The sequence below is a fragment of the Erythrolamprus reginae genome, chromosome 3 (assembly GCF_031021105.1).
Source record: "Erythrolamprus reginae isolate rEryReg1 chromosome 3, rEryReg1.hap1, whole genome shotgun sequence".
NCBI classification, from domain to species: Eukaryota; Metazoa; Chordata; class Lepidosauria; order Squamata; family Dipsadidae; genus Erythrolamprus; species Erythrolamprus reginae.
In genome coordinates this window covers 251,736,071-251,757,628 of record NC_091952.1, presented here as the reverse complement: position 1 = coordinate 251,757,628, position 21,558 = coordinate 251,736,071, and the positions used below count along the sequence as shown (strand labels likewise).

Genomic DNA, 21,558 nt, shown 5'->3' with positions numbered 1-21,558 from the left:
GCTGGTAAGCCCTCAGGGTGCCTGGAGCCACTGAGAGTGCCATAGCCCTGCAGGCCTCTTCTCTCCACTGCTCAGGAGCCCTCCCAGGCTCCAAAGGTGGTCGGGAAAAGCCTCTGGTGACGCTCGGGCCCACGGGGCCAGGGTCCCAAACCTGGACAACTGACCACGGGACAAGGCGTCAGCAATCCCGTTATCGAACCCGGGGACATGTCTGGCCAAAAACAAAGCGTTCAGAGACAAGGACCTGTGCACAAAATGGCAGACAAGCGGCATGACCCTGTCGCTCTTAGAGGACAGGGCATTCACAACATGGACCACTGCCAAGTTGTCGCACCAGAAGTGCACAGTCTTGTCCCTAAACTGCTCCCCCCAAAGCTCTAAGGCCACTACCAAGGGAAAGAGCTCTAAAAAGGTCAAATCCTTAACCAGGGGGGAGGCCCTCCATTCCGGAGGCCAGACAGACCAGCACCACTGGTCATCTAGCACAACCCCAAAGCCACAAGTCCCCGCAGCATCCGAACACAACTGCAACTCAGCTTCCAAAAGAAGCTCGTGCCTCCAAAACGACAACCCATTAAAACGCTCTAAAAACTCCTGCCATACACCGAGGTCAGCCCTGACCCCAGCGCATAGGCGGGTACGATGATGGGGCAAACATAGCCCCTTCATCGCACTATACAACCTCCAGGAAAAAGCCCGTCCAGGCACCACGACCCGACAGGCAAAATTCAAAATCCCTGCTAATTCCTGCAGCTGCCTAAGAGTGACCTTCCTGCAGCCCAAGACTAGATCAAGCTTAGCCTGGATCTTGACTAACTTATCTAGGGGCAATCTAGAAGATTGCTCTTCTGAGTCCAATTCAATATCAATGAAGGTAATCTTGGTGGCAGGGCCCTCGGTCTTCTCAGGGGCTAGAGGCACCCCCAACTGAGCACAAAGGGCTTCGAAGTCCTGCATCAGAGCAAAACATCGCTCTGAACGTGCAGGCCCCGCCATCAAGAAATCATCAAGGTAGTGAACGATCGAACCCAGACCACTGCGCCTCCTGAGCGCCCACTCCAAGAAGGTGCTAAAGCTCTCAAAAAGAGAGCATGAGACAGAGCAACCCATAGGTAAAGCCCTGTCTACATAGAAACCACCTTCAAAGTGGAAGCCCAAGAGCTCGAAGTTGTCTGGGTGAATGGGGAGGAGCCGGAATGCCGACTTAATGTCGCATTTACCCATAAGGGCTCCAACCCCACACTTCCTAACCATGGCCACGGCCGCATCAAAGGATGCGTACCGGACTGAACAAAGTTGTCAGGAATGAAGTCATTCACTGACTCCCCTTTCGGAAAAGACAAGTGGTGAATCAACCTAAATTCACCACTCGCCTTTTTGGGGACCACCCCTAATGGTGACACCCTAAGATTCAGGAAGGGCGGCTCCGGGAAAGGCCCGAGGACCCTGCCATCGGCCACCTCCTTCCGAATCTTCTCCCTAATGATGTCTTCATGTCTCACAACCAATCTAAGGTTGTCGGACATGAAGGCTTTCCTAACCCCCATATAAGGGATCCTAAATCCCTTGGAAAAGCCTAACAAGAGAGCGGCCGCTCTCGATCGAGGGTGGTAGTCCTTCAACTAACCCTCGAGTGCTTTAAGATTAATTGGGCTGGGCCCCTTTTCCCCCAGCAGGTTGGGCTGACTTTGCTGGGCCCCCTCCCTTCTTGTCTGTTCCCTTCTTGGGGCGGGGGCACACAGAAGCGGCATGGGAACCCCCGCAGTTCCCACACGCATGCCTGTACTTACAAAAGGGACGAAAACAAGCCCTTTTTGCAGCAAACTCATGACATGCGGGGGAGGCACCCCTCCCCGCACCCCCCGTGGCAGCCTTGGCAGGGGCGGAAGCTGTGGGCTCCTCCTCCATGTAGTGCCCATTATCCGTCCTGTCACACCCCTCTTTCCCCGACATATAGGTCGCCTGGAACCAAAGGTCCGGCACCACTATGTCCCAAGGCAAGGTGGGGTCAAAGGCTAGCCGCATTCTAAACCTCTTGTCGTAATGCCTCCAGATGGTACCCTTATACTCAAAGTGGGCCCGGGCAATGAGGTCTGCGTATTTAATCAAAGCCGCGGCCTTGGCCGGCTGCCTCTGAATAACCACCGTGGCATAGGTCAGAAAAGCATATAGCCAAGAGCTGAAACACTTGCTGACCTTGAGTTTTTTGGGTTTTTCCCCTGGCACTACATCTTTGTCCTGCTTGGGGACCTCCCGATTCAATATGGAAAACAGATCGACATACTCCCCCTTCCATATCGCCTCCTTCACCAAAGGGTGAAGGTGGAACCCAAGAGGAGTGGCCGGTAAACCGCATGGGATCGCCCCCGCCTTCAAACTGGCGAATGGGTCCCACATCATGGTGGCCCCCATTCCTAACACCCCCATTACTGATGGGTAAGGCAAAACAGGAGGCGGAGGCATCACGGCCCGGCACCCCAGGCCCTGGCGGAAAAGCTGCCCCAGGGACCTGTGCCGCCGCCGCAGGAGCTGGCGGGGACCAAACCTGGCCACGTGTGCCTAAGGGAGACCCCATGAAACCAGCCCCACTCCCAAAACCCGGTGGTATAAAGGCCTGGCCGGGCAATGGGAGAAAAGAAGTGGAAGGTGTGTGTGGTGCAACCTCACCTGTCCCGTAGGGGGTCGATGACATCCCGGGCGGCCCCGGCCTCCCGGGGCCCGGCAACGCCGCCATCAGCCCTGGCTGGGCCATCTGCCCAGACTGGGCCACCGTTTCCTCGGGGTCCCTGCCCAGGGCAGCCTGCGCAGACATGGGCGCCCCTCCCGGGCCGGCACCGGACCGCCAGCGTTCGAGCTTGTCCAGCCGCTCGAGGACCCTAGCCCAGGAAAGAGAGGGAGACAAATTCTGTTGAGCCACAGGAGGCATAAACCCAACTCCCTCACCTGGGACCCCTACAGGGGCCCCCTCCTGACTAGCCCAAGCCCGGGCTGAAGGCCTCAAAGCACGCCTAGGCCACACCACTGGTTGAGCCGGGGGGGGGGGGGGGCCCGGGCCTGCTTCTTCTTTGGGGCCATTCCTGAAACCACAAAGTTATCAGTAAACAAGGGAGTATGAATAAAATATGTGATATATAACAAACCTTTATTATTGAATTTTATTATTATTATTGTTTATTATCTGTTTGAAATGTTCTTGCTTTAAACTGAGAGGGTGGTGCCAGAAGGCCCAAGCCCCTAACAGAGGGCAGGGACCGGCCTCAAGCCCAAACGGGCAAAGGGGCAACAGGGAAGTGTCCCCCCCAAGGCTTCGCCGCCCTTTGCATGGGAGAGCCACCCCGACCTGTAATGCCGCCCCTGATCCCGGGGAGGCAAGTCGTGCACCCCCCCCACTGGAATTATGGTGCTGCCGGTCGATCCCCCACGCTCCCGAGGGGAACGACGAGAATGATCCCCCCGATCCCGGGGGGCCCTAAACATAAGGTTCCAAAAGCAGCAAGGCTCCTGTGAGTCCCAAGCCGCTGTTACCGCCTTCCCGCCGAGGACAGTCGAACCACTCCACGCCTCCGATGAGGCTCACAAAATGGCGGCCGCGACATGCGGCAGCCACAAGATGGACGCCGAGAGCAGACACCCAGCCGAGTGTCTGCTTTAGCACGCTGTCCGGGCGAAAAGGCAGAGCCCGGACCTGCATGCCCTTTTATAGGGCTGGCAGGCCCCGCCCGGACAACGTCACGATCGGGCCATTCTGGCCCGATCCTCGGCCGAAGTCTCGCGAAATCTCGCGAGACTTTGGCCGATCCAACATGGCGGCTACACCATGTGTCCGCGTCTCTCGTCCCCTACCTGCAAAAGGCACCGGCGGGTAAGTCCGCCGGCGCTATTCTCATGTTGCCTTTGATCTTTCCCCCAACTAACTTCATATTGTGTCCCCTTGTTCTTGTGTTCACTTTCCTATTAAAAACACTTCCCTCCTGAACCCTATTTAACCCTTAAGTACCACTTAAGTCTTAAGTGCCATCTTTAAAATAATTTATATTGGTTTTCTTTAAATGCAGTCGGCAGTATTAATTTGCAATTCATGTTCCATGTCTTTTCATGTTCCTCCGAATTTATATTATGCCTGATATTTTGTGTCCATGTGATCATTGAGCCTTTTACACTTTGCTTTAGAATATAGGTTGACAGCCTCTTAGATATTGGAAGCTACGACAATGCTAGTTTTATTTAGGAGATAAGAGTAACTGAATCCACTCTTCTTTCTTTTGATCTAATAGGAGCTTCCATTCAAAACGTTTTTCAGAGGATTACAAAAATTTAATGATGAATTCCAGCTTTGGAGATCTGGATACTGCCCAGGACTATGATGGATACTACAATGACTACTACAATGTCAGTGACTCCTATGAGAATACAGAAGAGAACAGCCCTTCTGATTTAGGACTGTTTATTTGGCAAGGCATTATTTTTATTCCCTATTGTATTGGATTTGTAGGCAACGGCTACATCATCTGGCTACTTGGCTGCCAGATTAAGAGAAATCGTTTCACCACATTCATCCTTCACTTGGCCATTGCAGACTTTGGGTACATCACATCTATATTTATAATTGATATCGCTTTTTTAGCCAAAATTCAAGATGATGACATTTTTTTGCACATCTGGGCATTTTTCTACAACCTGATGTACATCAATTCAAACTTTCTTCTGACGGCCATCAGCATTGACCGGTGTGTGGCTGTCCTCTTCCCAATCTGGCATCGCTGTTCCCGGCCAAAACATTTGTCCTCGAAAGTGTGTGTCCTCCTGTGGATCTCCTCTTTCCTCCTGAGTGGAATTTGGAGGATTATAAACATATTTGGAAGGGACAGTGAGTTTAATTTCCACTTCTTTGTGACCGCTATAGTTTGCCTTCCATTGATCACAATCTCAACTGTGATCCTTTTCATCACAATGCGTTTGAAAATTAAACAGAGGAATCAGGGCAGGCTTTTACTGATGATTTTAATTACTCTCCTCTGTTTCCTCATCCTTACTTTTCCATTAAGTGTCCTCACAGTGATTATCAATTTTCCTGGTACGAACTTTGTAGAGAAATTAAAATATCCAGTCATTTATAGTATGCTGCTTGCCTGTATAAACAGCAGTATTAACCCAGTGATTTATTATCTAGTTGGGAGAAGAAAACGAGCTCAGTCCAAGGAGAGTGTGAAGGTCATTTTGCAAAAGGTCTTCAATGAAGGTGAAGCTACTGGAGAGAGATAGAAGACCCCACACCAACTTGCAAGACCCCGGTGCTTCTTTTTGAGTAGCAATGGTGCGTTGTGTAACCTTATAAGTGGGAGCAAATCTCTTTCAACTTATACGTAAGTTGAAAGAGATTTACATAAGTGCACCAGAGTGCCTACTGGCCCCTGTCCTATAGTATCTCCCATATCACATATATCTTCTCTTCTATCCCTATATCTTTTTCTGCTATTCTCTCATAGTTATATTTTATTCCTTTATGTTCTCCTCTATTTTCCCTTTAATACATTCTACCTGGTTATATCCTCTATAAACCTTGTTGTGGTTCAGCCTGAGCCAGATCAAAGACCAGCTGAGTCTCTGCTGGCTCCATGCCGGGGGAGTCTGATTGCAGAGGGGAGAGTTCTTTGCAGCCAGACAGGGGAGATAGCAGTCAGGAAAGTGACGAGGAAGAAAGGCCTGGGAGCCCTGGGGAAGGGTTATCTCAAGCAAGTAGCTTGGATTCTCTGGAGTCCCTGGAGTCCCTGGATATTGAAGCACAAGCTATCATTAGTATGCGACAGAGACGCATAGATCAAAGGAGAAATCAATTGTGTAGATATTATCAGTGCTGAATGAGGAACACCTGGGGGTTGGGTGTGGTCCTCAATAGCAGGGAAGGGTTTATAAGGCATGCGAACCCTTTCTGCATCGTGGAGTGTTATCAAAGTGGAGTTGCTGTTATCTGCATTTTCTCTCAGTTTTTTTGTTCCTGGCTCGTGGCCCAGCAGTCTTGAAGACCCATGGGAGGTTGGTGTCTGTTAGCAACAGCCTCGTTTGGCATTAAGGATCCTGTGTTTCTGTATGAACAATTGCCTTCGTGTATCTATTTGGAGTTCCACTGTTTTCCTGACCTGTAAGGACATTTTCTGTTGGCTTCTTTTCTGTTTATCATTATAAAACTGTGTTTGGATTCAACCGGTGTGTCTGGCTTATGTTTTTGGGTTGGTCATAGCTTCTGGAGTGACCCAGACAGAACAACCCTCAGTGTGTATTATTGTGTGTTGAACAAAACAAATAAATAAATAAAATAAAATTGTTAGCATCTTCATCCGAATACACACAGAAATAATTGCATTTTAACAAAGGTCTGCATCAATCCACATCTAATGATTTTCATAAAATGAACGGCATGGCGTTTATGAAACACTTCTGGTTTTTAAAAACTATTTTAGGGGGTTTTATATTACATTTTATGTGTATTTGGTTGTAAGCTGCCCAGAGACCAAATAAAATAAATAATGGTTTGCAGAAAATGTACTTGCACGGCGTTTATGAAATACTCAGTTTGTTTTGCTTTCTATAAGTATAAATATAAATATAAATAAGAGTTTTACAAATACTGGGGAAGCTCCAACCACACCTGCTGCTTCCAGATATCACCTGAAGGCAATTTATTCATGGAATGAAGCAACAAGAAGAAAAAGAATAAGACAAAACCCATCAGAAACCAGTTCAAATTCGATAATGAATGTTAAGGCTTTAATCAGTTACTAAAAACTTGGAAAACAAGTGAGACAATTTATAAGCATACTCTATGAGAACAGCAGTAGAGGCAAAATCTTAAATCCCCAGGCCAGAAAGAAAGAATGGAAATATGGCCACTTAAGCAGGAAAGCAAATATAGGGAAGTGTACAAAAAGCCATTAGCAATTCTAGAAATCTTCTTTGTACTGTCTGAACGTGATTGCTATTGCAGAAGTTTAGTTACCTAGCTAGGCAATATCATCAATGCTAGAAGGGAGTGCACTTTTGTCTTTGTTTATGTACAATGGCTTGCCATTGTTGGTGGGAATATTGTTTTATCCCCTTGATCGTACTGCTATTTATTGTTTGATTGTTTTTTATGAGTTTATTTATTTATTTCTTTTGTCCAATACACAATGAGGGTTTTAGTGGGTATTTTACACATAGTAAAATACATGATGAAGGTTATAGAGGAGATACTCAGTAAAATATATCTATGAAAGAATAGAAAAGAAGATATAGTAATAGAACATATCAGTGAAAGAATAGAAGAAGAGATATAGGAATAGAAGAAAGGTATAGGAGCTATCGGAGAGCAATAGGACAAGGGACGGAAGGCACTCTAGTGCACTTGTACTCGCCCCTTACTGACCTCTTAGGAATCTGGATAGGTCAACCGTAGTTCCTAGTTCCTGGATTGGTGTTGTTTTTGAAACAGTTGCTACAGAGCATATCAAATACAAACATTCACAATATGATTTCTTAGAAGACCTAAATGCTTACAAATACGACAGGTTGCTAGACACAAAAAAGAACAGTGTGAGAAAGCAGGGCCTTTTCTTTTGTTCTTGTTGCTCATTTCATTTTGTTTCGTTTTCCATTTTCTACATGTATAATGTGCAAATAGTCTCCACACCTCATACCAGAGGTCAGCAACCCACGGCTCTGGAGCCACATGTGGCTCTTTCAACCCTCTGCTGAGGCTCCAGTTCTCTAGTTTGTTTTGTTTATTTAGATTTGTATGCCGCCCCTCTCCGCAGACTCGGGGCGGCTCACAACAAAGTGCAAAAAAAACAATTTATGACAAATCTAAATTTCTACTAAAAAACATTTTAAAAAACCCCATTTTCTAAACTCACATACATACACACATACCATTCATAAATTGTATATGCCCGGGGGAGATGTCTCAGTTCCCCCATGCCTGATGACACAGGTGGGTTTTAAGGAGCTTACGGAAGGCAAGGAGGGTAGGGGCAGTTCTAATCTCTGGGGGGAGTTGGTTCCAGAGGGTCGGGGCCGCCACAGAGAAGGCTCTTCCCCTGGGGCCCGCCAACCGACATTGTTTAGTTGATGGGACCCGGAGAAGGCCCACTCTGTGGGACCTAATCGGTTGCTGGGATTCGTGCGGCAGGAGGCGGTCTCGGAGATATTCTGGTCCAGTGCCATGAAGGGCTTTAAAGGTCATAACCAACACTTTGAATTGTGACCAGAAGTTGATCGGCAACCAATGCAGACTGCGGAGTGTTGGTGAAACATGGGCATACCTAGGTAGGCCCATGACTGCTCTCGCAGCTGCATTCTGCACGATCTGAAGTTTCCGAACACTTTTCAAAGGTAGCCCCATGTAGAGAGCATTACAGTAGTCGAACCTCGAGGTGATGAGGGCATGAGTGACTGTGAGCAGTGAGTCCCGGTCCAGATAGGGCCGCAACTGGTGCACCAGGAGAACCTGGGCAAATGCCCCCCTCGCCACAGCTGAAAGATGGTTCTGTAATGTGAGCTGTGGATCGACGAGGATGCCCAAGTTGCGGACCCTCTCCGAGGGGGTCAATAGTTCCCCCCCCAAGGGTAATGGAAGGACAGATGGAATTGTCCTTGGGAGGCAAAACCCACAGCCACTCCGTCTTATCCGGGTTGAGTTTGAGTCTGTTGACACCCATCCAGGCCCCAACAGCCTCCAGACACCGGCACATCACTTCCACTGCTTCGTTGACTGGACATGGGGTGGAGATGTAGAGCTGGGTATCATCTGCGTACTGATGATACCTCACCTCATGCCCTTGGATGATCTCACCCAGCGGTTTCATGTAGATATTAAATAGCAAGGGGGAGAGGACCGACCCCTGAGGCACCCCACAAGGGAGAGACCTCGGAGTCGACCTCTGACCCCCCACTAACACCGACTGCGACCGACCGGAGAGGTAGGAGGAGAACCAGTGGAGAAAAGTGCCTCCCACCCCCAACCCCTCCAGCCGGTGCAGAAGGATATCATGGTCGATGGTATCGAAAGCCGTTGAGAGGTCAAGAAGCACCAGGACAGAGGATAAACCCCTGTCCCGGGCCCGCCAGAGATCATCCATCAACGCGACCAAAGCAGTTTCCGTGCTGCAACCGGGCCTGACTGCTGGGGACCTAGATAATTGGCTTCTTCCAAGGATCGCTGGAGCTGGAGTGCCACCACCTTCTCAACAACCTTCCCCATAAAGGGAAGGTTGGAGACTGGCCGGTAGTTATTAAGTACGGCTGGGTCCAGGGAAGGCTTCTTGAGGAGGGGGCGCACGAGCGCCTCTTTATAGGATGATGGGAAGGATCCCCTCCCCAAGGAAGTGTTGATAATCTCCTGGACCCAGCTCCGTGTCACCTCCCTGCTGACCAAAACCAGCCAGGAGGGACACGGATCCAGTAAACAGGTGGCGGAACTCACAGCTCCAATGGCCTTGTCCACTTCATCAGGTGTCACCAGATCAAACTCTTCTCAGACAGATGGACAAGTACCGGCCCCAGTCACCTCAACTGACTTGTTGTCAGCCGACTCTGTTTTCCAATTGGAGTCGAGGTCCGCCCGGATCTGAGCGATTTTATCAGCGAAAAACATGTTAAAATCCCCAACTCCCCTTTGATTGAGAAGGGAGCGGGTCACCCTAAACAGAGCGGCCAGGCGGGATTCCGCTGATGCAATCAAGGCGGCATGATACGCACATCTTGCCGCTTTGAGCGCCACTTTGTAAGTCTTAATAAAAGCTCTTACAAGTGTTCGATCGGATTCAGACCTATTCTTCCTCCATCGCTTCTCTAGACGTCTCTTCTGGCGTTTCAACTCCCGGAGCTCCTCGTCGAACCATGGAGCTCTACGGGGTCTAGCGCCACGGAGAGGTCGCAAAGGCGCAATCCGATCGAGAGCCTCCGCTGCAGCCTTGTTCCAGGCTTCCGCAAGAGACTCCGCCGAACTGTGGACGAGTGCATCTGGAATAACCCCAAGCGGTGTCTGAAAGCCCTCTGGGTCCATCAGGCGTCTTAGTTGGTTCCGCCTCCCTGAGGGAAGGATTGGAGCCAGGAAGTCAAGCCGTAGTAGAAAATGGTCTGACCATGACAATGGCAATATTTCTAAGCCCCTTAGTCTCAGACCATTACTCAATTGCTCAGAGAGGAATACCATGTCGGGTGCATGCCCTCCCTCATGAGTCGGACCCTGTATTACTTGAGTCAGGTCCATGGCTGTCATGGTGGCCATGAACTCCTGTGCCAGTCCAGAGGCTTCGCCAAGTGACGGCAGGTTGAAGTCCCCCAAGACAATAAGTCTGGGGAACTCCACCGCCAACCTGGCTACCCCCTCGAGCAGCACAGGCAGGGCTTTTGACACGCAGCTGGGAGGCAGGTACATGAGAAACAAGCCCACCTGAACCCCTAAGTCCAACTTCATCAAGAGAGATTCGCAACCCGCAATCTCTGGAGCAATGAGTCCACGTAGGCAAAGGCACTCCCTGGCTATAATAGCCACTCCTCCCCCCCTTCCCTGGGGTCGAGGTTGATGCCATATCTGAAACCCAGCTGGGCAAATTTCCGAGAGAGGAACTCCTCCCTCTGGGCCCAGCCAGGTTTCAGTAATACATGCCAGGTCGGCCTCCTCATCCAGGATTAGATCCCGGATGAGGAGAGCTTTATTTACCACCAACCTGGCATTAAGCAGCAGCAACCTGAGCCCAGGGCCAGAATTACACTCATCACCAGTACCCAAGGTTGAGCTCACAGAGCCAGAACAAGGGATCGTTATTACGCAACGATCCCTCGTTCCCCTGGAATGGCTAATTCTGTGGCCCCCGCCATATCTGCCTCTCTCCAGCAACACCGGGATGTTCTGACCCTCTGTCCCCCCAGAGATAGGTGCCTCCCACCCTCCTGCCTCTCCAGTGCCAGGTGGGCCAACTATGTTACTTTCATCCTTCCCATTCATTTCACCCATATTGCAACCCCATTCCCATCCATCCCATCCATCACAATCATTCACTACATACATGTGGCTCTTTCAACCCTCTGCTGAGGCTCCAGTTCTCTAGTTGGGAGAAATAAACTTTTTTTTTTAAAAAAAAATAATGTTTATTGGTTATATACAAATATATACAAAAGAAACAATACAAAACAGTGTTGAAGAAAATAAAGTGTTGGAGAAATAAACTTTAATGAGAAGATAGTATCAAAACAAAAGAACAGACTGCACTGTTGAATGACTATGATCAGGAATCTTTCTATATAAGGAGATGCAACATTTCTGAACTGTTCTGCAAATTAGTTTTTATTAATTTTCCACTTTTAAAAAGAAATATATAGATACCACCCTATTTTCTTGTTGCTATGCATTATTTTTTATTCCTTACCCATGCCATCATGTTGCCTTAAAGTCTTGAAAGGGCTTCCCGATTGCTTAGCAATATCTTCATGTTGCCTTCCAGTCTTCTCCTTCCTTATCACTTATATCCATGATGGTGAACCTATAGAAGCTTCTTTGAAGTCCGGTAGTGCACAAAACTGTCCAATGGGCAAACTGGAATTCCTGCAAATGGACTTCCAGGTAACCCATCCTGCAGTTCTTCAACAGGGAAGGAAATATCTCTCTCTGTCTCTGTCTCTGTGTCTCTCTCCCTCCCTTCCTCTTTCCGTCCCCCTCCCCTCTCTTTCTCTCTCACAAAGAACAGACAGACAGACAGACAGACAGAGACACACATACAAGTGTTTTGGTTTCCGTAGACATCTTCATCCCTCTTTCAAAGTTCATTCTATTAAAATTCACAATTTTGAGAAAGGTCCTGAATGCACAAAAAGAAATAATTAGAAAGTCCATGAACCTTGCAAGATTTGCTGCAGAAACCATTGAACAGTTTCACGCTTGTTTTATATATCAGCAGAATTGATTGCCTTCGCTTGGGAAAATGAAAATATTTTCTAAATAAAATTAAACTTCACATCCAAACTGAGCTGCTTTTCAGCCAGATTTTGCTTTTTAGGTGGTTCCTCCTTCCAAGTTAAGTTCCCATATTTAAGTTCTTCTTTCGCAGATCAAGTGGGTGAACAGTTCAACTTGTTCAATTCTTAGAAGACTATTCAGCAAGTTCTCTGACTTTTTTTTCTACTTAACTTTGTGGCTTGGGCCACATAAATTCTCTGCTCCAATTGTCATTGCTTCAAATGACAGACAACAGGAACCTCATCTGATTGTTAAATTTTCACAGAGAACTGCTTGTCTCCCCTGGAGATTCCTCCTATCCTCAACAGGTATGTCAGGAGTAAAAGTAGCACTTGAATGGGGGTAATTGCTATTTTCAAATACCTTTCAGTTCTTTAATTCAGAATAGATATTGGGGGGATTATTAAGATGGTATCAGGTAACACCACTGAACTCAATGGCTAAATGTAAAATCTCACTCCCAGTTTGTTATTCAGCTTTTAATTTAATTTATTTAGTTATTTGGGTTGGGTTGCTGGCACAATGTCACCTACCTGATTTTGGTATCTGAGGTGGGAAATGCATTTATTGATAACATATACAGGTGTGCTGAAATGGACAAATTGACAATAGAACTGAAAGGACCAAATGAGTCGGATCAAGTTTAGACGAAATGCTACAACTGGATGGGAAAAATAAGAGAAAAACAGCCTGACAATGTGGAAAGACTAAAAATGGAAATATATAATATATTGTAAATAGATAAATGAATTGCAAAGTATGAAATTTGGAAGTAGATTTGTGAAAAAAATGTTATCATGTTTAAAGATGAAAAACAAACAAATAAATAAAAGAAATCACAGCCCCCAGTTTCTAGGCAATGCCTTAAATAACCATCAGATCAAACTGGTTATCCCAAGCTCTCATGCAGTTAGAATTAGTCACAATTTCTCTTAGGATTTTGATTAAGATTTTGTTATCAAAAATCTTTTGTTATCAAAAGATTCTGAATTAAACAAGAATTCAATTCTGCAAGTCTAAGAGCCCATTTGTTAGATAGTTTCTCAGTAGGTTAGAGTAGACTAGATTTAGTTTTATTTCATTCTCCTTCCCCTCCTTCATAAATATTGTGCATAAAATCCATTTTTTTTAACCTCAGAAACAATGTAAATAGATGGAGACCTCCACAGATTTAAACAGGAAGAGCTTCAGTTAGCAGTGAATGTTCATCAATTTTGATGTATTTTCTCTACAGATTCTGCCATCTTTTATATTCCTCTGTGCTTCAGCTAAGACAAAATGACTAGAATGTCCCAAGGGGCAGCCTAATACCCTCTAAACAGAAGAGGTGTGCAAATCTTGAAAGGACTTCTCAATTGCTAAGAAGCTTTGAACAAAGCATGTCCCGAAAACTGAACAATGTAATTAAGCTTCTTCCATATGATTTTAAAAAATATACAATTTTTGTGGATAGTGTTGTGGTTAGCTCTGGCCCAGCTCCTGCCCCAAGGACTGTGGATGTGGGGGAGACATCCACATGCTGAAAGCCTGTTTTGCCCCGGTGGAATCTGATGATGAAGGCTCCTCTGACCAAGAAGACATGAGTGACAGGGAGGAGGAGAGTGTGGCAGACAGCTCAGAAGGAGATCAATTATCTAGCTCCTCCTTGGATTCAGAACAAGAGTTAATGATACAGCCACGCATGCGGAGAGTGATGCATAGGCAACAACAACTGAGTGATTATTATCAAAGAAAATGAGGCCACCTGTGGTTGGGTGGGGGTAATTAGTGAGGCTGCTATAAATAGCAGCCTGTGGGTTTGGCCATTGTGGAGGATTATCTGATTGTTGTGTTTCATGACTGCTTTACTGACTTTGACCATTTGTGTGCTGATCACAGAGAAGGAGAGAGGAAGGTAGTGCTTTTTTACTTTTTGCATTTTGCTTTTTTTGATTTCAAGGAGAAGGGGCAGTTATAACTGGCTGTAAGAGACAATTTTATTGGCAGTTTGTGTTCAAACACTGACCAATCAGATTAGACTGGGGCAGGATTAGACTGGGAAGTATAAAAAGCAGGAAAAAGCCATTTTAAATTTGCACTTTCAGATCACGGAGAAGGAGAGAGGAAGGTAGTGGCCCTATAAACAAAAATCAGCAAAGTTTGGTAGCAATAGGGGTTGTCGATTTTCTTGCTAAGTACTTGTATTTCAATACATTGTTAAGATGACTGGCTTGGTGCAGTGTAACACTTGTTTGGCTGTTGTCTTCCGTAGTACCTTGTGGAACTTGAGGTACTGCCCTCTTTGCATAAGGACATCTAGGTTAGATGGCGAGATCTCTAGATTGCAGTCCTTAGTTTGTAGCTTGCAGTCAGAAATGGAAAGATTGTCCCAGCCACGTGCTGTAATGCATCCATGTGTCCAGCCTCCACTTCCACAGCGCCCCCCGAGGAGGAGGGCTGTGTGGACAACTGTCGGTTCAGGAAGATTGCGTGCAGTTCAGCAAAAACATAGCAATTTTGGTCTCTCTGTATCGAATTCCTATAATGTTCTTGCGGATTTAAATAGTAAGGATGTTGGAGATATTAGCAAGGTCCCTCAGGCAGAGAATGAGGGGATGTTCAAAGGGGAAGTTGTCGTAAATGTCACCAAACCATTAAGTGCAGTTAGTAGAAATAAAAAGAGGACACATTTTTTTGTGGGTGATTCGACTGTTAGAGGTGTTGATTTGAGACAGAGCAAGGATGTGGTGAAGGTGCTGAGGTGTCTCCCAGGGGCCAGCAGGGACAGGAGGCAGATTACAAACATTGTCAAGGCTGTGAGTAAAGGTAATAACGTTGATGTGGTGGTGCATCTTGGCACAAATGATTTGTCCCAGAGAAATATTAATGTAGTAAAAAGAGTTTTTCAATGTCTAAGTGTGGAGCTGGGTAAAATAACTGATTCAGTGACTTTCTCAGAGGTGTTACCGGTTTGTGGCCAAGAGGATAAAACAATGTGTATCAGAGAGTTTAATGTGTGGTTAAGGCAGTGGTGTAAAGCTGAAGGTTTTGGCTATGTAAGTCATGATGTCAGTAGGTGGTCTAATAGGGAGTTGTTTAAGAAGGATGGTTTGCATCCATCATACAGAGGTACCCAGGTACTCGGTGAGGAATTCAGAACTTTTTGGACAGGCATTTAAACTAGGTAAAGGGGACAGAGATGTAACTGATGTGGGTGATTTCTGTCCCCGACCAATGAGGATAAAGCAGTTTTTGGAAGCTTATGAAAAGGGAGCTGCAAATAATATAGATGTAGTTGTTGATGATAAAGGGCAAACTAATAATGAAAATAATGTTCTTCGGGTAATGTGCACGAATGCTCGAAGCTTGAGCAACAAGCACTGTGAATTAATGGCCATAATATCTAGAGATGATTTGGACCTGGTTGCCATAACTGAGACATGGTTTAAGGATTCTAATGAATGGGAAATATCCATACCAGGATATACACTGTATAGGAAGGATAGAATAGAGAGAATGGGAGGTGGAGTAGCCATTTATATTAAAGAAAGTCTAAAAACAACACTAATTCAAAATACATGTCAAGATCTAGAGACTCTCTGGATTTGCATGCAAAATAAAGAAGGTTCTGTCATTAGAATTGGGGTGATCTATAGGCCTCCAGGGCAATCCGAGGAATATGACAACAAGATGGTGGATGAAATTACCCAAATGGCAGTAAAGGGAGATATTGTGGTTATGGGTGATTTCAACATGCCTGATGTTGACTGGAATATCCCCAGTGCCCTTACATGCAAAAGTAAGAATATAGTAGAGGCCTTTACAGGAGCAGCTCTGGCACAGCTGGTTAAGACGCCAACTAGAGGGGAGAATATTCTAGATTTAGTGTTTACGAATGGGAATTGGGTTTCAGAGGTCAAGGTGGGAGAGAATTTAGGTTGCAGTGACCATTTATGTTTGTGGTTTGATGTAAAAACTCATTGTGAGCAATCCTATAATGCAACCAAAGTATTGGATTTCAGAAAAACAAATTTTAATGCAATGGGGGAATATTTAGATAATGAATTAAAGGGGAGGGATAAAATGGCAGGAGCGAGCACCCAGTGGACTGTATTAAAAAAGGCCATCTTAAAAGCCACTGGACTGTATGTAAGACAAATAACTAAAGGTAAAAGGAAGAAGAAACCGCTATGGTTTAGCAATGATGTAAGGGCTATAGTCAATGAAAAAAAGGCTGCCTATAGGAGGTATAAAGAGTCTGGAAGTATAGCTGATAGGGAGGTGTATAAAATGAGACAGAAGGAGGCGAAACAGATAATATATGCTGCTAAAGCCTCAAAAGAGGAAGAAATTGCCAAATCTGTAAAGAATGGGGATAAAACCTTCTTCAGATATATTAGTGATAAGAAGAAGAAAATCTGCGGCATCACGAAGCTTAGTACCGGGAATAATACATGCATTAATGGGAATAAGGAGATCGCTGACCATTTCAATAGCTACTTCTGTTCAGTTTTCTCAAAAGACACTTTACAAAATAATACTATAGAGGGAAATAGCATTGCTTCCAGCTGTACGGATTCAGCTCCAGTGATCTTAGAAGCCGATTTCTTAGAAGAACTTGAATGATTAAAGATAAATAAGGCAATGGGTCCAGGTGGCATCCACCCCAGAGTTCTTAAAGAACTCAGATCTGTCATTACTACCCCCCTGACTGATTTGTTTAACCAATCCTTGTTAACAGGAGAAGTTCCTGAGGATTGGAGAATGGCCAGTGTTATGCCTATTCACAAGAAGGGCAGTAGAGAAGAAGCTGGTAACTACAGGCTAGTTAGCTTGACATCAGCTGTAGTTAAAATGATGGAGACTCTACTCAAAAAGAGGATAAATCAGCACCTAAAAAACAATAACTTATTGGACCCAAATCAGCATGGCTTTACTGAAGGCAAATCATGTCAGACTAATCTCATTGATTTCTTTGACTATGTCACAAAGGTGTTGGATGAAGGTGGTGCCGTGGATATTGCCTACCTGGACTTCAGCAAAGCCTTTGATACTGTTCCACATAAAGAGCTGATAGATAAATTAGTGAAGATTGGACTTAATCCCTGGATAGTTCAATGGATTTGCAGCTGGCTGAAACGTAGACATCAGAGAGTTATTGTTAATGGCGAGTATTCTGAGCAGAGTCAGGTTACAAGCTGTGTGCCACAAGGGTCTGTTCTGGGTCCTATTCTTTTTAATATGTTTGTGAGTGACATAGGGGAAGGTTTGGTAGGGAAGGTTTGCCTATTTGCCGATGACTCTAAAGTGTGCAATAGGGTTGATATTCCTGGAGGGGTCTGTAATATGGTAAATGATTTAGCTTTACTAGATAAATGGTCAAAGAAATGGAAACTGCAGTTTAATGTTTCCAAATGTAAAATAATGCACTTGGGGAAAAGGAATCCTCAATCTGAGTATTGTATTGGCAGTTCTGTGTTAGCAAATACTTCAAAGGAAAAGGATTTAGGGGTAGTGATTTCTGACAGTCTCAAAATGGGTGAACAGTGCAGTCATGCGGTAGGGAAAGCAAGTAGGATGCTTGGCTACATAGCTAGAGGTATAACAAGCAGGAAGAGGGAGATTATGATCCCGCTATATAGAATGCTGGTGAGACCACATTTGGAATACTGTGTTCAGTTCTGGAGACCTCACCTACAAAAAGATATTGACAAAATTGAACGGGTCCAAAGACGGGCTACAAGAATGGTGGAAGGTCTTAAGCATAAAACGTATCAGGAAAGACTTAATGAACTCAATCTGCATAGTCTGGAGGACAGAAGGAAAAGGGGGGACATGATCGAAACATTTAAATATATTAAAGGGTTAAATAAGGTCAAGGAGGGAAGTGTTTTTAATAGGAAAGTGAACACAAGAACAAGGGGACACAATCTGAAGTTAGTTGGGGGAAAGATCAAAAGCAACCTGAGAAAATATTATTTTTCTGAAAGAGTAGTAGATCCTTGGAACAAACTTCCAGCAGACGTGGTAGATAAATCCACAGTAACTGAATTTAAACATGCCTGGGATAAACATATATCCATCCTAAGATAAAATACAGAAAATAGTATAAGGGCAGACTAGATGGACCATGAGGTCTTTTTCTGCCGTCAGACTTCTATGTTTCTATGTTTCTATGATTTTCCCCTGCTTTGAAACTAAAACAGAGCAAAGTGTGTTTCACTTTGTGAAAGAAGAAGAACTGTGAATTGCCTCACAATTGCAAGCTAAGTATCACAGAACTGATAAGGGACTTGTACAAATTACCAGTTTGTTTGGAGATCAATTGTCTTTGCTATACCAAAAGAGGGCTTAGTTTAAGTGAATTTTTATTATAAAGAACATTATTTTGAATTTTCAAACGTGTGTGTGTCTGAAATTTGTACCTGTGAAGTTTTGGGAGGAGTCTACCAGAGAGCCCAACAGAACAGATACTGGAAGCAACTATCCTTCTAAGGGGATATATATTTTTAATTGATTTTATTCTATTTTTTATTTTTCACTGTTCTGAATTGTGCAGTGAATAAGAGTCAGCTAGAATTGTGATTTAACAAATTATAGTTATAATCATCTAGCCAGATGTTTAGATTGGATTTTGTGGTTTTAGCCATCTATCCAGTTCTTCCCAAGAACCTGGGATAGACAGGTGTGATGGTTTGATGGTGTTAAAGGAATTGTCACATTATGCAGGTTTTCCTAACTAAATCGGTCTTTTGCAATTGACTGGTGGTGATTTTCTCAATCCCGATGGTGTTTTAAGTAAAGCTTCAAATGTTTTGGGATTACATTCAAGACCCCCTATTACTTCTGGTAATATTTTATTTTTTATTTTATTACTTTCTTTTCTGTCATATGTTCAATTAGTCCTACCATTGCTGGCCTGATTGCTTAGCCAACAGTTTTAGGTCCTATAATCTACTTGGCACCAGATGTTCTTCCAACATTCTTTTTGATAAAAGTGACAACTTGTCCCTTATGGGTTTCTGTAAATTATGCCTTACTTTATTCTTTATAGAAGAGAATCTGGTCATCTATTGATGTTGTTATTATTATTATTATTATTATTATTATTATTATTATTATTATTATTATTATTATTAAATGAGCTAGACATTTCAATATGTTAATTATGGAGGAATGATTGAATCCATTCTTCTTCCTTTTCTTCTAATAGGAACTTCCATTAAAATCAGAGATTATTGCTGCATTACAAAAGTCTCTTGGTGGATTTCATCCTGAAGTACTACAGCACAGTATTCTGAGGATACACTACTTCTATCAGTTATTTAGATTGAGCACAAAAATATGTTTGTGCTTAATATCACAATCTTTATCAGCTGCTGCATTGGAATCCCATTAAATGGAATGGTTATCTGGCTACTTGGCTTCCAGATTAAGATGAACCCTTTCACCGTACTGATTCTTAATTTAGCTATTGCTGATTTTGTATATCTTATATTTTTCGCTATATTTTACATTTGTTCTTTCATCCAATTTGATTTGCCAATACTTCCCAATTTGATCATAAATTTTTCCCCTCACATCATGTATATAAATGGTATCTTTCTTCTGATAGCCATCAGCATTGACCGGTGTGTGTGTGTCCTTTTCCCAATCTGGCATCGCTGTTCCCGGCCAAAACATTTGTCCTCTGCTGTCTGTGCCTTCCTCTGGATCCTCTCTGTCCTCTTGGTTGGCATTCAGATTATCATAGTACATAAGTTTGAATATGGTTCCTGGCAGTATCTCCATTTGGTTATTCCTTCTGTGCTTGGCCTTCCATTGATTACAATCTCTACTCTGATCCTATTTGTCAAAATATGTTCTAAAGCTAGACAGATCAAACGTAGACGAATGTTAGTGATGATCTTAATTACTCTTCTCTGTTTCCTTATTCTTACTCTGCCATTACCTATCTTTGTGTTAATGCACTTTTTTTACTTTTTAACACCGGGACAATTTTTCAGATTACAGGAATACTTTAATCTGGGTGCTTGTCTAAACAGCAGTGTTAACCCAATAATCTATTATCTGGTGGGGAGAAAGAAACGAGCTCAGACCAGAGAGAGCATCAAGGTCATTTTTCAAAGAGTCTTCAGGGAAGATGAACCTCCTGAAAGCACAGAGAATGCTACAAATAGAGTTTCAACCTCTCTGTAAAAGCATAATTTTCACTTTAGCTTTAATGCTGGACATTGCTTGGCTTGAAAAATGTTTTTCCTGATCCAAAAATAAAATATAATCATATTTTGTGTGCCTCAAAAAAGTACGTTTTCATGATAATCAATATAGAAAATACACAAGCTTTTATTTAAAGATCTTAAACATTTAAATATAACTTTTATACAAATAGATGGTAATGTTGGGAAATCACAATTATATTACAGAATGGTATAAACTGGACTTGTTGAATTAATATTAAAATTGGTAAGGATATATTGTATCACCAGAGGGAAAGATAAATCAACCCCTCTGTAAAAATGTAGTTTTAACCTGCCTCTAATCTTGGATATCACTTGGAAATGTCTTTTTTGCTACAAAAATAAAATATCTTTCAAAAAACTATGTTGTCAGAGTTCATCTTGAAGATGTGGGAAGCAAGAATTTCATATACAGTGATCCCCTGATTATCGCGAGGGTTCCGTTCCAAGACCCCTCGCGATAATCGATTTCTCGCGATGTAGCAGTGCGGAAGTAAAAACACCATCTGCGCATGCGCGCCCCTTTTTCCATGGCCGCGCATGCGCAGATGGTGTTTTTACTTCCGCACCTGGGAAGACCCAGCAGCTGAGGAGCCGCCTGCCTGCCTGCTTGTCCGCCGCTTTTCCGCTTGTCCGCCGCTCTGGGAGTTGAAGACCCAGGTAAGGTTCCTTCGGCCGCCCACCAGCTGATCTGCTCGGCAGCGCAGTAGCAGCGAGGAGCCGAAGATGGGGTTTACCCATTGCCCACGCAAAGGGGAAACCCCATCTTCGGCTCCTCGCTGCTACTGCGCTGCCGAGCAGATCAGCTGGTGGGCGGCCGAAGGAACCTTCCCTGGGTGCCACCCGCCGCTCGAGAGCAAGAGGGGGAGAGATAGAGAAAGAGAGAGAAGGAAAGAAAGAGATGAGAGAGGGAGGAAGAGAGTGTGAGAGAGGAAGAAGCAAGATAGAGAAAGAGAGAGAGAAAGAAAGATGAGAAAGGAAGGGAGTGACGTCATCGGGTGGAAAAATCGCGATATAGCGTTTCGCAATGATCGAGATCGCGAAACTCGGGGGATCACTGTACAGTGCTATAAACTACCTATCTAGAACCATGTCAGAAAGATATCAGAATGATGAGCCCAGGGGTGGGCTGCTACCCGGATGGGGGGCACAAATGCAGTAGGGTAGTAAAAATGGAGCTCCACCCCAGAGTGCCCAGTTTGCACTGAAAGATGTGGAAAGAAAATGCAGGGTGTCTTGCATAAGCCTCCCTCACATTGTTTGGTATTTGGTATACAGTGGTACCTCATGATACGAACCCCTCGCCATATGAACAATCCGAGATACGAACCCGGGGTTTGGAAATTT

At 44.5% G+C, this 21,558-nt stretch overlaps 3 protein-coding genes across 3 annotated transcripts in view; all 3 read left to right on the top strand.

Annotated features, from left to right (window-relative positions):
• Positions 1–21,558, top strand: part of LOC139166025 (proto-oncogene Mas-like) — a 38,672-nt gene that overhangs the window by 2,832 nt on the left and 14,282 nt on the right. The window lies entirely within an intron of this gene.
• On the top strand, positions 4,318–5,280 carry LOC139166023 (mas-related G-protein coupled receptor member H-like). Its single transcript, XM_070749283.1, has one exon. It carries the CDS (start codon positions 4,318–4,320, stop codon positions 5,260–5,262), a length of 945 nt encoding a protein of 314 aa, XP_070605384.1. The 3' UTR covers positions 5,263–5,280.
• LOC139166022 (mas-related G-protein coupled receptor member H-like) lies at positions 12,223–20,453 on the top strand. Its single transcript, XM_070749282.1, has 2 exons — positions 12,223–12,300; positions 19,185–20,453. The coding sequence occupies exon 2, from the start codon at positions 19,556–19,558 to the stop codon at positions 20,168–20,170; it is 615 nt and encodes a 204-aa protein (XP_070605383.1). The 5' UTR covers positions 12,223–12,300; positions 19,185–19,555; the 3' UTR covers positions 20,171–20,453.